Source organism: Ophidiomyces ophidiicola, assembly GCF_022830035.1.
Source record: "Ophidiomyces ophidiicola strain CBS 122913 chromosome Unknown scaffold_44, whole genome shotgun sequence".
NCBI classification, from domain to species: Eukaryota; Fungi; Ascomycota; class Eurotiomycetes; order Onygenales; family Onygenaceae; genus Ophidiomyces; species Ophidiomyces ophidiicola.
This window is the reverse complement of record NW_026054684.1, coordinates 71,847-89,544: the sequence shown is the minus strand read 5'-3', so window position 1 is coordinate 89,544 and position 17,698 is coordinate 71,847. Positions and strand designations below refer to the sequence as shown.

Here is a 17,698-nt window from a genome sequence, read left to right as displayed (position 1 = left end):
TATCTTCTGTAGCTTTTGCATTGTTAAGATTCTCTTCTTTCAAGTTCTGTATCAATCTCTTTGCATATTTCTTGCATGTTTTGTATCTGCAGAAGTTGTGGTTTCTTCAGTTTTCTCAGAAGAAAGAAAATTCTCTATAATAGATTTTCAAAGTTTGAGATGTGTTTCTTTTGTCAGATCAACATACAGTCACAATCAGTGAAGATTTGCTAAATACTTAATGTTTTTGATCCATTCTTCTCAATTATCAGAACTATTCAGCATAACAACTCTTCTAGACAATTCATTCATTTTTAATTAATTATTGAAGTGAGACATTGATTCTAGATTATGGTTTTTCATAGACTTAGATCAGTAAATATATAGATGTGTTAGATCTCTGCAAACTCCATAATTAAGATTTAAGCTTAAATAGAGAGTTCAATGTATGATCTCAAGATACTTAATAGTGATCTCTATTTATATGAGTAACAAGAGTAAAATAAAGTATCTTGAACATATCTTTAGATAACAATCAAATTCTTGAAAGAGTCTGGGCTCATAACTATTGAACAACACAGAAGCATGTGATGATCATGTGACTGAGTGTCTATAATATTGCATCTGATCTTGCTCCTAATGAATGAGACACAGATACTTATAGACAAACATGCTATAATCAAGACTATGGGAAAAACATATGAAAAACCCCTAGCAAACCTCCACCAGCCTGATAGACAAAGATAATGAAATCAGTACCATGGTTGAGAAGAGGAGGTGGTGAACCTACAGTTCTCCAGTTCCTCCTTCAGAGACCTGGTCACCTGACAAGTCACCTGACTCCTGCTCAACACTAGATCCCTCTTCAATATGAGATCAGATGAATCAGGCACTTCTCTCCAGCTCATAGCTCGTAGCGTTACAGCCGTAACACTACCATCTTAGGCGTCCAAATCTGCCTGACGCTGTAATAATCTGGGACGTTTGAACTACAGACTACATGAAAACGCTACGACAACGCCGAGGAAGCTTCTGATGGTTATTCTAAGGCATCAATGGATCCATTTTCAATCCTTAGATTCTCGCAACAGCACCCCTGTATTTTGATCTCCAGGGCTGGTACGAGATTGTCTTCAGCTTGACGCAACGACTACCCGAGCATTCAATAACAACAATAACAACAGCAACTACCGCTCGTGGTCTAGTTGGTTATGGCATCCGGCTGTAAATGGAATATTGTAAACCGGGTTGTCGCTGGTTCGATTCCAGCCGAGCGGATATAATCTTTTATTGTAATCTATTCGGTTCCTCTGTTCATTTCCTATTTTTTCAATATTGTTGAATCGGTTCGGTATTCGCAATATGTGCCTTTTTACCATACAGACCAACGATCGTGTCCTGTCATATTTGAGATATTTATGGAGACTTAATTACGTAGGATAAAACACAAGTGGTTAGTTGATATGATAAAAGACAGCGGCAAAATATAACTAAATAACCCCACTATGCTGTGGATGTGTATGTTGTTACAAATATACACTACAAAAAAAACATTAGAAATCCAATAACTATGTGTTCCTAGCTTGGCAAAATCCGATAACGAAAGACCGGTCAGGCCAAAATCCCTTCCACACAACGCCATGTATAAAGAAAATAGTTGTGTCAAACATACTATTATGAAGGAGCAAGGCCAACCACCACGGCATCGGGGGTGAAATGAAAGCACATTATCAACGGTACCAAAAAACAAGAACAACCTAGAAACATATACAATATACAAACCCAGACGCCCGGGCCCGAGGTATAAGAAAACAAGACTGACCGCCGATGGAATAGAAGGCCGTGATTAAGTTAAATGTAGTTGAATAAAATGTAATAGGTTGGAAGAGCTGAAGTGAAGGTAAACAACGTAAAAATCTTTTAAAAGAGAAACAATGTATATAGAGTTGGCGCAATTGATATGTTGAAGATGTAGTTAATCAGCCACGGCATTTTACCACCTTTGCTTTAGGGTCTTGGCTGGTGCCTGGCCGCCGAGGATGTGGCAGAATGCCTTGAAGCCGAATGCCGGGACGTCGATCGTCGCGAGTGAGCGTTGCCAGAGGCATGCATGAACTCAGGAACTAGGTCTGGGTTCTGACTGGGGGGTACTTTACTCGCCGCAGAATATTCATTGATTACAGGATCGTCTTCCCGGGTTTCTGGGTGAACCTCAATACCTTCCTGCTGGCCAAGGGCATTAGGACCCGATCGCGAAAATCTGATGGAGTCATTTTCTCCCATGCCTCTTTCCACAGGTGACCAGCCAGCAATGCTTCCTGCGACAATACCAGCCATGGCAGCAGCAGGACCAAAAGCGGAGTTTGACCTAGATCTACCGCGGTTTCTCATGCGTGAATCTGGCGTGGATGGGAGACGGCCATTTAATTCATGATTGTTATCACCATGCGGGGTTTGCGGAACAGATTGGTCACGGGAACGAGAACCGCTTCGTGATCGTGGAAGTAACATTTCAGGATGTTGGAGCTTATACTTCAAATGGTTCAGCCTGCCACCACGAACAGCCTTGAGGAATTGCAGTTGATCACGAATTTCCTCCAAAGCAGGGTTCCATTCATACCGTCGGTCTTCATCAGAAACGAAGACTTGAGGGCTGCGAGTCTTCCGATTCCAGAAGCGCGGCAGGAGATTCCGAATGAATTCATCAGGTATTAATCTGATGATAATTGCAACTGGAATTGAGACGAGACCTAGTATCAAAGAAATGCCCCATTCTGGGCCGTCCAGAGGGACAACCGAAAAAGCGCGCCCGCCCACAAAGATGATCAATATTTGACCTCCAGTAATGACGATTTGAATTGCTAGAAACCACTTATTTCGCCAGAGGCCTTCAAATATATTCATATTATTATCAATTCTTCGAGCACTACAGGGATATAGATATCAGTATTTTGCGAATATGGAAAATCTACATCTGGATTCCTTACTTATATTGGTTGAAAATCTGCATCCAGACAAATGTGTTGAAGATAAGGGCGCGAAACTGCTTGTCCTCTTCTTCAGAGTAGTCATAGCCGAGGATATTCTTGCCAGCAAAGTTGAGAATAAAAGTTACAACCAACTGGTAAATGGACTGTCCTATTATCATTTTCCACATTGTTAATGTGATAAGTGGAGATGATCTAGGCTCTGGTTTGCGATCCAATATTGTTGTAGGAGGTGGGTCCGTTGCTGATAACATGATCAGCGTTCAAGCAAGATGGAATTTGTGATAGAACTCACCAAGAGCCAAGGCCGCAAACGTATCCATAATTAGGTTGACCCAGAGTAGCTGAACAGCAGTAAGAACAGATCTTTCTTCATCACTAGCAACAGCAGAAATAAAAGTCAGGAAAACAGCTGTGATATTGACTGTTATTTGAAACTAAAGGTAGTATATTAGCCGTAGGGCAGCACGTTTGAATTGGACATTTTCTCACCTGCAGAAATTTTTTGACAGCATCGTTGACAGTTCTACCCCATGCCATAGCTTTCACAATGGAATTGAAGTTATCATCCATCAAAATAATAGCTGATGCCTCCTTTGCAACTTCTGTGCCAGTGATTCCCATCGAAAATCCCACATCAGCCCCTTTCAAGGCAGGTGCGTCATTGGTTCCATCTCCAGTAACCGCTACTGTTTCGCCGAGTTTTTGAAGCTGAGATACTAAAATTCGTTTGTCTTCCGGGCTGGATCGTGCCAGAACTTGCAGCCTCGGGATTATCTGATTCATTTGATATGGGGTTAGTTTTCGAAATTTGGGGCCTTCCATGGCAATTCCACCTGCAGTGAAAATTCCACATGACTGAGAAATCGCTTTGGCGGTCATTAGATTATCACCGGTTACCATTCTCACGAAAACACCGGCTTTCTGGCATTGTCGGACGGAATTAGCTACGCCCGGACGAAGAGGATCCTGGATACCAACGACCCCTAGAAAGGTCAGGTCCTTGAAAATAGAATCAAAAACGGCAAGTCGACGGTCCTCTTCTTGAGTCACAGCTCCACGAGGAGGCCACTGCTCATAATCCTGATAGAGTAACCCAATTGTACGAAGTGACTGGGATGCGTAATGCGACACGATGTTGTTGAGCATCGACCGATACTTGTCAGTTAGAAGTGTGTCGTACAAGTCTGCAGTAGGATCCTTGAGAATTTTTGTAGATTTGCTTATTAAAATCTCGGATGCACCTTTGACAAGTAATCTATACTTCCCGTTTGGTAACTTGATGACGGTTGCCATGCATTTCCGACTGGAATCGAATGGTACAAGTTGGACAACTTCAGCATTGGATCTTTCCTCATTTAAAGGCCGTAAGGCCAGATGATCACGGGCGAAGCTGAGTAAGGCGGTTTCTGTTTTAGATCCAATAAAGACGGCTTGTCCGTTATCTTCCCCTTCAAAAGCGGTGGAATTGAGAGCTATAATCTGTCTTAGGGCATCCTGGACATTCGAGGACAAGGTACTGATACATTCAGTTGGGGAAATCTCTGTTGCATTTGAAAGGTATTGGTTATGTTGGTCATTCTCAGCGTTGTCACCAAACCGTGACGCTGGGCCAAAAGTGCCAGCGACAACAGTCATTTTATTTTGTGTAAGTGTACCAGTCTTATCTGAACAAATAGTTGTCGCGTTGCCCATGGTCTCGCAGGCTCTCAGTAACCTCACCAGGTTGTTATCTTTCAACATTCGAGTAGTTGCGAATGCAAGCGCAAGGGTAACAGCCAGAGGAAGTCCCTCGGGCACGGCAACAACAATGACGGTTACTGCGACGATAAATATTCGCAGAAACGCCTGGCCTTTCTCAGTAGAGCCACCTGGGATATCCCCAATATGAACGAGGAACTTAATGAATAGAACGACAAACAGTAGTAATCCAGCAGCAAGACCCAGCTTAGCAATGTATTCCGCCAATATATTAAGTTTTGACTGCAGTGGAGTTGTCTGGCCCTCTTCCTGCAATGACAGGAGAGTTTTTCCGTGAGATGAATTAATTCCGGTGGCCGTAACGAGAAATACTCCCACACCTTCAGCAACTTTAGAACCTGAGAGAATAAAAGGGTCCAACTTATTAAGCGGTTCATGGCTCTTAATTGCACGAAATACTTCGTCTCCAGGACTCTTGCGTAAAAGGTTTGATTCACCAGTGGCAGAGGATTCATCACATTTCACGTTATGGCCGCCGATAAAAACACCATCCACAGGCACCATATCCCCGGGTTCTAAGTGCATGACATCACCTGCCAATACATCATAAACGGATATCTCGATAGATTTCCCGGAGCGAATGACCTTGACGCTCCTGTCCTCTTTTTTCTTATTGAGTTTTACGAATTGCTGCTCCTTCTTCCAATCGTTCAATGCGCCAACTACAACGACGACAAGGATCGCAACCATTATTGCAACTCCTTCGACCCACTGAACTCTTGGTTCACCCGGTTTAGCACTCACAGCTTCGTAGATACCTAAAGCAAGAGAGATGACGGCAGCAACAGAGAGCAGAATTAAGACCTTATCATTGTAAGCGATCCAAGCAAGTTCCCAAATCGACTTTGTCTTTCTGGCGGGCAATCGGTTGTCGCTAAAGACATGCTTTCTATCAAAGAAGGCATCGTTGTTCTTGTTGATGATCTCGGTAGGCATTGCGTCTACCCTAGGGGGCGGTGGGGAAGGTGTTGGGCGGGTTTTAGAGGAAGAGGGTTGGCGAGTTGCATCTTCAAAACTCACTGTGCCATCCAGCACGCTTTCATCCATGCTAAGACCAACATTTCTGTCGGTTCTCAACCCTTTCTCGATTCCAGCAAGTCCTCCAAGGGCGAAGAATGCTGCTAAACTCTTGGGGTTTAACATCTTGTTCAGCTGTCCCGGTGAAAAAGCGAACTTATTGTTTTGTACCTCAAAATCAGCTTCGGTGCCGGGGTCTGGTGACAGAGCATCTGGAGCGTTGGTAATATCATCTACTTCAGGGGACGCCCTCTGGGTTGGGGTATCTGTGGCCGAAGTAGATGAGGGAGCAACAGTATCTCCACCATATAAGCTTGATGAATTAATGGCATCTTCAGAGTCCAGAGAGTTCCCTCTGGATCGGGTCCCAGGAACAGCTAGAAAATTCGAGCTGCTAGTTTCAACCCATTTCGAGGTCGGCGACGATACATTATGCGGAGAGGTCGGTCTACTCTCACGAAACTCTTTTCCTTCGAAGGAAGGGCTAGAGCGTACTTCTGTTGGCGAAGTGGATGCTTGTGGCCTCTGGTTCGAGTGTGGGATTTCATTTGGAGGGACTCCTCTCATCTCCTGGTCGCCGGAATCTTGCGAGGTATTAACAGCGGAAGTGTCGATGGTGATCGTAGGAGCGCGTTCGCGTCTTAGAGGGCTGGAATGGTAAGGGGAATCCGAATTGGGTTGATTAGACATGATCGCGACCGCTGCTCTAGCTCCGGTAAAGAACCTGCCGAGACTGAAGTGGGAAGATGCGACGATAAATCAGTTTTGAAAAGCCTGGCCCAACTACAGTCTACCAAACGCAAGTATATTAACCGGTCGGAGCAGGGTGTAACATGGCCAAATAGACAATGGTGTTGCGTAAAATCACAGCGTAACAAGCAAGGAACCAGTCACTGTTTAGAAGACAAACATTAGCTACTAATTGCGGCTGGTACAATGAGAGAAATATACCTCGATATTACTCCATGCACTATTTAGCTCGGCCCAAAAGAAAAGAGTTGAAAGAGCCCTGGAGGATGTGAAGGTCGGTCTACTGGGAAGGCGTCGCTTGAACAAAGGAGCCGTTGGTGAATCGACCTTCAAAACACCTTTTTCAGGCTACTCGTAAAACCAAAAAATGGCACATCGGAGTACTCGGCAAATAAAAGGAGGCGGTCCAGACGAGTTAATGGAGAGTAGTGAGGGCCCGGCCGTGGATCAGACGAATGGTGAAAGGCGGCCCAAGAAAGTTCAGGGACGCGTGCTTGTCGCGAAGAAGGCCCAAGAGAGAAAGGCTTCTACATCAACTTTGGCTGAGAGATTGGATACAAAGGAAAAAGGAGACCTAATCATTCCGGTATCCAGTGGACAATATTTCGCCGGAAAGGTGCGCGATGCATAACATACATAATTCCTCACCAAACACCCAATCTCACCCAATGACCGCTTCTTGCAAAATTACTACTACACTTTCAAAATATGATTATTCAACAAACCTAGCAAAATTAATTAAGCTTTTAGTTACACCAAGTAGAAAAGAAGTAGAACATAAAAATTAGTATGATTAATTCAAAAATTGACAGATTGATCTAATAGCTCAATATTTACATATACTTGACATTTCTGACTTATTGAGCTTCAAAGCCATTGGAAAATCTTATTTTAATGTTTAAGAGCTTAATTATAAATTTAGCTTTTCTAAAGATTTTTTAAAAATTATAAACTCTATAGAATATATGAATAAAATGAAAGTTTATAATATTAGACTTTTTTAAGAGATTTTCTATACAATTTTTTTTTTAAATTTTTTTATATTGTAAAGTTTATTGTTTCTACTGTCTATTGTATGTTTTTTTTATTATTTTTTTATTTAATTTATGTGAGAATTGGGGTTGCAGATAGTGTAGCAATGATTTACCAGTCTTTGTAAGTGAGATTGAATTGAGTGGGAAGTGATTATGAAGAGATCTAAGTATGAGAGAGAGAAAGAAAATTTATATTGCTACAATAGTATCTAGAATCTCTAAATATGTTGTCACTGATCTTTACAAAGAAGTGTTTGTGACAGATTTTATATATTTAGCTCTGCTAGTGAACTTATATAATCAGTCATGAAGTTTACAAATTTTAAATAACATGAAGCATAATCATCTAAGAATTAAAATGCTTTTATAAATCTCTTTAAGATGATGAAATAAATGTAAGATGATTACAGTATGAAGTCTTACAGATTTTCTTTTCTTTACAAGTCTTGATTTTCAAGATGTAGATATAATATCAAGATCATAATAAGAGATACTGCTTTTCTGTAATTGCTTATTTCAAAATCTTTCTTTTGAAATAAAAAATGTAAGATGATCATGACATGAAGTCTCAATTTCTCTTCAAAAACTTTAGTTTCTAGATGTGAACATAATAGTAGAATCACAGTAAGAATGACTGCTCTTGTGTGATTGTAATGATTCGTATAGTGAACTGTCATTTTCTGTAATTTATCTAGTCAGTAGTAACACTTAACAAATTTAAAAATATAAATATTTCTTTCTTAATCTTTATTATTATTATTATTATTATTATTATTATTATTTATTATAGTCTTGTGCAGTCTGAGACTATGAAGACCATCTGCAAGCTGTCTTGCAGAATTTAACTAAGTTACAAAATCATTGATCAAATACATGATCATAGACAAATTAACAAATGAAAAACATACAAGAGTGTCAGAGCAGTGATTTATGTCTTTTCTTCACAGAAATTTAAAAATAAATAATGAGATTGTAAGTGAGATCTTTAAAAATACTCATTTTGTTTCATTCAGAAGTCATCTTCTGATGACTATTTCAGTTTGTTTGAGAAACTTTTCCATTCATTTCAAACTTAATTCAGTGTTAAATAGAAACTTAAGTGACAGTTGTGAAATTTTAAACTCTTTCAAACACTGTTGTCTATCATCTTTTAGACTTAAACAATTCATGAGCAAATGTTTTAATGTTTCTTTGCAGTCACAGTGTCTGCAGATTTCTCTATCATGATTTGATAGTTTTATTAAGTAAGAATTAAAGTAATCATGACTTAATTTTAACTGAATAATTGTTGACCAAATCTGTTTGGGAAATAAAAGTAAATAAGTTTTTCACTTTAATTTTAAATTGAATTGAGAATAGTGATTTACATCACTTTCATTTTTAAATACATATTTTAATTATTCAAGCATTGTCATTTCTTTAATTTATCTCTTAATGTAAGTAAAGAAGACATATCTTTCAGCACAATCTTATTTTAATTCAGTTGCTTTCTTTGCAGCAATATCAACTTCTTCATTGTCAAAAATGCTCATATGAGCTGAAATTCAGTGAAGATGACACTTAATGTCTTTAGACTCAAGTTGTTTAGCAATTTTTCTAATTGATTCAATGTAGAACAGTTCAGCTTTTATATTCTGTGCATTGAGTCTCTGAATGATAGCTTTACTGTCAGAAAACATTCATAGTTCTGAAAAGATTTTTGAATTTGAAAGAGTCAAAGCATTGAAGAAAGTCTTTTCAATTGCAAAGAGTTCAGCATCAAACACTTTCATATATTTACTCAATTTTCAAGAAAATCTTTAATTTATTCCTGAAATATAAAGATCTGCATCAGTAGTCAGATTTTCTGACTGTGAACCATGTGAATACATGATCAAGAAGTTTTTTAAATTGAGAAGAAGTTGTTGATGATTTTTCTTTATAAATATTCTCTCTGCTGAATCAATTTAAATGTCAATGATTTCATTCAAACTTCAAGATTTATTTTATTCTTAATTTACTGTTTCAATCTTCAAAAAAGAAATCTGATCTGAGATCATAGAACAAAGTTTGAATAAGTGACTTAAATATTTTTTTATTCTTTTTGTTCTTTTTCTCTTTCTTTTTTCTGATGTTTGTTCAACATGATCAAGAGTTCACTCATTTTGATTTCAGTTCAGAAACTTTCTTCAGTTCAACTCAATTTCATTTAAATGTGAAGAAAAATTTAAAGACACTCTTGTTCTGATTGCATGTTTTTCTGACAATTTCAACAATCTGAAAGCATAATTTCTGCACAGCTTATTGAATTTCACTTTGAGTGGAGAAATAGCAGCTTCAATTTTTATAGCATAGATTGAAGAAGTTCTGAAAATCTCTGAAATCTTTCTTAAAGATGAATTCTGAAGTCTTTCAAACTTATGAAGTAGACTCTTTTGACCATTCCATCAAACTGAAACTTCAAAATCAGCAACAGAAGTGATGTAAGTCATGTAGAGTTCATGTAGAGTTGTTTCATTGCTTGAAAAGTAAGATCTTTTTCTGTATTTAAAAGTCTTATTATCTGATTCAAGACTCTTTCAGCTGATGCAATTTTGATTTTCACATGTCTTTTGAAAGTGAGTTGATTGTCAAATCAGATTCCCAATCATCTCACTAGATCTTTTGATTTAAAAGTCAGATCATTCAATGAAACTGAATCTGATTCAGAATAATCTTTGATGAAGTGAATCAGCTCAGTTTTGTTCATATTAAATTGAATAACATGAGAAGTTTGTCTTTCAGACATTATACTGATTGCTTTATTCAACAGCTCACAGTTCTTCTCAACTGATTCAGAAGAAATAATTAAATCAGTGTCATCAATATAACTTAAAATTTTTACATCTTTCAGTTCTTTCAAATTCTCAAAAAGATATCTTGTGTAAATTCAGAAAAGAACTGATGAGAGTGATGAGTCTCATGACACATCAATGTTGATTGAAACTGATGTTAACTGTTTTTATTCATCAAAAATCAATTGAATCTTTTTGATTCTCATGAAAGATTCAATCCATCTGACAAGATTCTTGAGCAACTTTAAATTCAAACAAATCTTCATCAATCTATTCACTGACACAAAATCAAATACTTCTTTAATATCAATGAAAAGAGCTGAAGTCATCAATTTCTTAGCTTTGACAAGTTGAATGTCATGAGTGAGACTTAAAGCAGCATCAATTGCAGAAGACTGTTTCTTTTCATTAAACTGATCAAAGTACAAGAGATCAGTAGTAGTTGCTCAGAAACTGAGTTTAGTGACTATCACTCTTTTCATCACTTTGCCCAAACAATTCAGAAGTGAAATGATTCTGTAAGACTTGAGAATAGAATCATTTCTGTTTGATTTCTTCAGAATGACTTTGACTTCGGTAGCTTGTCTTCAGACATCAAAATGATAGTTCTTCTCAAACAGACTCTTGTAGAGTTGAAACAATCTATCTTTAAGAACTGAATAAATGTTCTGTAAGATCAGAAAAGAAATTTCACCTGAATCAGATGCACTGACTTTTAAATCACTGAAAACTAATCTTTTGATTTCAATCTCAGTGATTTGCTGTCATTTCCACTTCTCACTCTTATGATATTCAGATCAATTGATTGATGAATATTTAGATGATTTTCTGAAAAAAGTACTGATGAAAGCTTTGCATTTCTCATTAAATGTGACTGTATATTTTGATTCATGATCTGAGTCAACATAGTTGAGAATTGGAGTTTTTTCCACTTTCAAGTTCTTTGTGTACTTATATGCTTTGAAGATTTCTTTTTCTTCAGCTTTTTCAAGAAAGTTATTCCAACATTCAGCTTTAACTTATTTCACAGCAGAAAAATATTCAGTTCTTTGAGTCTGATAATCTTCATAGCTGATTAAGTCTTTTTTAAAGTCTCTAAAAGCTCTGATCATTAACTTTCTTTTCTCTTTCAGAAATGAATTCCATTATGATTTGAATCTCTCAGTTATTCTCTTTCTGAAAATGTGATATTGAATTAAGACATGAATAAGATCTCTGATCTTTTCAACTTCCAGCTTAAGTTCTTCTGAAAGATTAGAAACTGAAGATCATTGATATTCACTCTTTGAAAGATTTATTTTCAAAGTCTCATTTACTTTTTTCCAATCAGCTTTCTGAAAGCTGTATTAATTTGCATAAAGAGGATTATCAATCAGTTTGTCAAGATTTAATTCAATCTGAAACTGAATAATTTCATGATCAGATTCAGAATGGAGATCAGAATCAATTCTTCATTCAAAGAATTTTTGAAAGAGATCTGTTGACAAGAAGCTTAAGTCAAGAACAGATTTATTTCTTAAATTAAGTCTGACACATGTTTCTCTATCCACTTCATTAATCAATTTCAAGTTGTGATTTTCAAGTCATTCTATCAAGACATCAGCTGTGACAGATGTTGTAATGTTGAAGTTTCATCATGAATGATGAATATTGAAATCTTCAGCAAGAATAATACTATCTGATTTTGAAAAAGATAGTTGTGAAAGATCTCTGTCAACAGTTCATTCATCAGAAGCATTACTTGGAGATTTTTCATTATAGATGTTAATTAACTTAATGAAATCAAGTTGTTTTGATTTATCCATAACATCTAGAATGAGAAGATCAGAACTGTTACACAGATCAGTTCTAAAATAGATTTTAAATCTTAAATTCTTTCTCATAAAAACAGCAACTCTAGGTCTCACAGTTCTATTTTCTGAAAGAATGCAATCATAAGCACTGTGAGTAACAGTGTAGCTGTAGTCTTTACTGATTCATGATTCTTGAAACAAAACATAATCAGTCTGAGTTGAGTAAATAATATTTAAATAAGTGTGCATTGAGATGTTTTTTCTGCCAACATTATTTTACAGAAATGTTATCTGAGAAGAGTGTTGTGTTTCTAATATTTACAAATAGTAATGGAAACAACTCTCTTTCTAATACTTATCTGAGCTAGTTCATCTTCAGAATCAGTCTCATGTATTCTTTTGACAATTGATCTGAATTTTGCATTTGTAATAGTTTAAAAGTCAGATTCAGATTCAGAATTAGTCATTTTTGTATCTAGTGATTATACAGGGGTAAATTAGTGTGTGTTATAATCTGTGTTACTATGTAAGTTATGCCAAGGTGCCATCTAACTTTAGTGGGACAAGTTATCATACTAAGCCCAATATAGTCTAGTGCATTTGAAAAGTCTTGGCATTGCGCGCGCCGGAGCTTAGTAATCAGCTCGCGCACTGTGTAGGCTGCTGGTCTTGGCATTACTATTGGACAACACAGAAGCATGTGATGATCATGTGACTGAGCATCTATAATATTGTGTCTGATCTGCTTCTAATGAATGAGACAAGAATACTTATAGACAAACATACTATAATTAAAACTATGGGAAAAACATATGAAAAACCTCTAGCAAATCTTCACCAGCTCAATAGACAAAGATAATGAAATTGATATCATAATTGAGAAGAAAAGATAATGAATCTATGATTTTCTGATTTCTTCTTTAAGATTCTGATCATCTGACAAGTCATCTGACTTCTGCTCAACATGTCTCCATAGCTTTAACAGCAGTGTAGGTGGCAAACCCCCCTCTATTAAATAATCAATATTTACAAGCCTCAATTGCTTCATAAATTTTTTGAATTTCTGTCTAGGTAAGATTTTTGTTAAGTCATCTGCAGACATATTAATTCTTTTAATTCAGCTAATATTCAATTTCTTATTAGTAACTGCCTGCTGTAATCAGTGGTGATGAATATCAACATGATGGAGCTTTGTAATTAGTTGCAGAGCTGCTGAAATCAGTAAATGAATTGTTTGCAAATTATCACATAAAATATCAAAATCTCTTTCTAATTTCAACATAATATTCTTAAATAAGTGTTTCCACCACATGATCTCTTTTGCCATATAGAATAGTGCTAAAAGCTCAGCTTCTGTTGAAGACATTGTAACAATCTTTTGTCTGGAGAATTTTCAATCAATTAAATCTTCAAAGAGCTTAAATATAAAGCTCTGAGAGAAGTGTCTAGAGCTCAAATCATCTTCAAAAGAAGAATCACTAATGATTATTAAATGAATGTTAATGACATTGATATTATTATTCTCTCCCTGAGTATTCAATCTGTCATCAGCATGGAATTCAAGAGTGTAGTACTTCATTGAAAAAGCATATGAGATAACTCTCTCAATTGCTGTATGGTGTTCTGATTCTGGATTAATCAAAGCCTCATTTAATTTTGCAGTAGCAAATGAAATATCAGGCCATGTTATAATAGCAGCATAGAGAGCCAAATCAACTTTTTGTTAATAAGCATGTATTTGTTGCTTATCTTGTGCTTTCATATAGAGAGCTATATCCACAGTTATCATTGACATACATGATGACTTCAACTTCATAAGATTGAACTTATTAGCAATCTTCTCAATATAACTATTCTGGCACAGCCAAAGCTTCTGAGCATCTCTATCACATACAACATAAATATCTAGAAATCACTCTAGCTCTTCAAATTCTCAAAGCTCATAATGCATTTATAGATCATTCAGTAACTGTTCAAATGTTCCAGCATTCTTTCTGTGATATAAAAATACTATATCATTCACATAAAAGAAGATAATAATATTCTTATCAATGAATAGACATGATTCTTCACAAATCTGATGAAATTTTAGTTCATGAAGTGTTGAAGTGAGATCTTCATACCAAAGTTGTGAAGATTTGAGATGACTGTATAAGACTTATAGAATCTTCCAAACATCTCTTTTCTTACTGTACTTCTCTGCTGGTCTGCAATAAACAGATTTATCAAATGAAGCATTAATGAATGCATTAACAGTGTCAATCTGAAAGATCTTCATTTCAAACTAAGCTGTTATAGCCATTAAAAGATGAAATATTCATGCAGTGAGAGTAGTGGTGTAGATGTTATGTTTATTATTGGTATTCAAATCTCCACAAAAAATGAGTCTTGTCTTATAATATTCCAAAAAACTGTTAACATCAAATTTGTATGTATAAATCCACATTAAAGAAATTGAATGTATTCTCTTCAAGCTCTCTACTTCTTCAAAGCATTTCTTCATTTGTAGCTTTTCTATTTCCACATTCATGGCAGTCTTAAGTTCACCAGTGTGTGGATGTTGCAACATTGAAAAATAATGCTTTGAAGACTTTGAAAGGTTCTCTCTGTGGAGTCTAGAATTCATAATTGTAAAAGCTGTTAAATAGTCTCTATAAAAAAAATCCAAATGTGCTGTTTGCTGCAGAATTGCTGTATAAGCTGACCATCTGTCAATTTGATCTGTGTTCTGGCATCTTATTCTAGCACTTCATCTAGGAGATTGAGGTTGCTCATTTAAGCTTGCTCCAGCTGAGTCATTCACTACTTCTGTGGCAAAATGATTGGCTGTTGAAATTCTGTCATTAGTGCTCACTGCCTCTGCAGCAGAACAATTGGCTATTAATTGTCTGTCATTTGTGCTCACCACCTCTGTATGGCTAGTGGCAGAAAGTGTAGTAGATGTTATACCTTCAGGTGGCTCAATGTGAGAATTGAATGTTTGCAGGTAACATGACAATGGCTTACAGTCTTCATAAATGAGGTTAGATTGAATGAGAGGTGGTTACAAAGAGATCTAAGCATGAGAGAGAGAGAGATAACTTGTATTGCTACAATAGTATCTAGAATCTCTAGATATGTTGTCACTGATCTTCATAAAGAAGCATCTGTGGCAGATTTTGTGTGTTTAGCTTTACTAGTGAAATCATGTGATCAGTTACAGAGTTTACAAATTTCAGATGTCTTGAAGCATGATCATCTAAGCATTAAGAAGATTTTACAAATCTCTTTTAGATGATGAAATGAATGTAAGAAGATCACAGGACAGAGTCTTACAGATTTCTCTCTCTTCATAAGTCTTGATTCTCAAGATGTTGATGTGATCAAGATCACAGTGAGAGTGACAGCTTCACTGTGATTGTAACAATTTTGTACAAAATCTCTTTTTGGTGTGATGAATGTAAGAAGACTGCAATGTGGAGTCTTAATTTAATCTCAGTTTCTAGATGTAGATGTGATAGTAAGATCACAGCAAGAGTGACAGCTTCTCTGTGATCATAATATAGTTGCTGTAGTGACTGTCATTTCTCAAAATCCATTTAGTAATACTTAGCAATCTCTTAAATATAAATATCTCTTTCTTGATCTTCTCTCTCTCTCTCTTTCTTTTTTCATTTCAACAATATTCTTCTTTATCTTGATAAGAGTTTCTGACAAGCATTCTCTTCTTAATGGTTACAAATCTTGAGAGACTTCATAAATGGCTTTTCTCAGTACTAACACATTATGCAGAGAGATATTTCAAAACAAAATGTCAAAACATAAGCAATAATGACTAAGCAAGTTTGAGAGTAAAATTCCAATCAGTCACCATTCAAGATTCTCTTCAGAGACAATAAGGGAGATGTCTTCAGAATCTTCTACTTCATCTGAAGCAGAGTTCTCAACCACTGCCATTTCTTAAGAAAATTAAAGTGAAGAGGCATTGTTGTTATCAGTCTTCATTTACACAACAGAGAGTTATGTCTCTGAAGACTTTGAGATCTCTTTTCAGATGTCACAGTTCAGTCAGTCTGATTTCAATTATGATGATGTAAGTGATATTCTTTCATTTCTTCTTCTTTTAATGATTTGTAATTGCTTTTATAAAGTCTGAAATATTCTTTATAAAGTGTTTTCTCACTTCATAATTCTCTTTTCTGTGTGCATGGCTGATGACATATTCAGAGTGCTAATATTCAAGCTTAATGGAAACACTTAATGATGTCTACTGTGTTTAGTAACAATTCTTTTTCAACTACTAGTTCCATTGTCTCAGTTGGTCAGATCTTAAGAGAGAGTGATCATTCATCTTTCAGATCTAAAACTCTTGTTGATAATGCATTACTTCATTTTTCTCAGTCTGATTCATTTCTATCACATTCTCACTCTCAGTCTGTGCTCTTTTCTATGCTATGCTCATTCTCAAGCATTGATTCTGTCTTCAATGCATTCAAGATATGTTAAGTTGCTTCATAACATAATCTATAAGACAGTTTCTGCTTCATAAACTCATTTACAAAGTGATATTGAGAGTTTCAGCTAATGCTTTTCTTTCTCTAGAAGTCAGTCTCATTAACTTCTTCTCTGTCTGCTGTGTCTGCTTCTGCTTCTGCTCTTCCTTCTTCAGCTTCTGCCTCAGCTGTTAACTTGCCAGCCAGAACATCAGTTACTATAAGTCATCTTTCACTCTTAATTTTAGATCAGAATTCATCTGATCATAAGAGATGACTTCTTGCTTTTCTCTCTCTTCAGTCTGCAACTCTTACTAATCCAACAGATTCTGTTCAGCTGAGAGATAGAGTTCAGCTCCAGAAAGAAGTTTTGATCATCATGACAGACAATTATCTTCAGCAGTTATGTACAGCATGCTGAAATAACTTAAATCTTTCATTGAGACAGTGTGTTGCAAGTCTTCTTGATAGAGACAGATGTAATAACTGTGTCTATCAGACACATAAGACTTATTCTTTCAATTCTTAGAGTTGTTTTCTTGTTTTCTTTTCTTTGTTACTGTGGACTTTGATCACTAATAGTCTAGTTTTCTCTTTTTCTTGCAGACTTTGGCCATTAATAGTCTAGTTCTTTCTTTTATCTTAGAGTAAATTCACTACTTCTGCTTCATGAACCACTTCTTGACAGTTGTAAATGCTTTTACAGACTGAGTTTTCTTCTAAATCAATTTACTACTTGAGTCACTGCTCTTCTGCTTCATGAATCATTCTCTAACTGCTTTGTAAATGTCTTTACAAATCTAACAAGACCTTTCTAAGTACACATTCTCAGAATACAGTGTAGATCAGATTTGTCTGAATGTTTTTTATGAAACTCAAACAGCTTCTTATTTTGATGTCTTACATTCTTTGAAGAATTTCAAGTTCTTTTCTCATATTTCTGCCACTGCACAAGATATTCAATTGCTCAGTCATTCTTACAGAAGTCAACAATCTTCTGTATCTGATACTCTTGCTTCACAGAGAATGTCTCACAAATTGAGTGGTGTGATTAACTATTCACTTTCTTCTGTTTCTTGTGTTTGATTAGAA

The 17,698-nt window shown here is 36.1% G+C and overlaps 1 protein-coding gene and 1 non-coding gene across 2 annotated transcripts; one reads left to right on the top strand and one right to left on the bottom strand.

Moving 5' to 3' along the window:
• Positions 1–1,169: 1,169 nt before the first annotated feature.
• LOZ57_006492 lies at positions 1,170–1,257 on the top strand. The gene has a single exon. It is a non-coding gene; the product is annotated as a tRNA-Tyr (tRNA).
• A 729-nt stretch (positions 1,258–1,986) lies between these two features.
• On the bottom strand, positions 1,987–6,434 carry PMC1_2 (plasma membrane calcium; the record flags this gene model as incomplete). The annotated part of the gene is made up of 4 exons (XM_049255509.1): positions 1,987–2,905; positions 2,967–3,210; positions 3,262–3,403; positions 3,459–6,434. The coding sequence occupies 4 exons, from the start codon at positions 6,432–6,434 to the stop codon at positions 1,987–1,989; spliced, it is 4,281 nt and encodes a 1,426-aa protein (XP_049105520.1).
• Between the last annotated feature and the right edge of the window lie 11,264 nt (positions 6,435–17,698).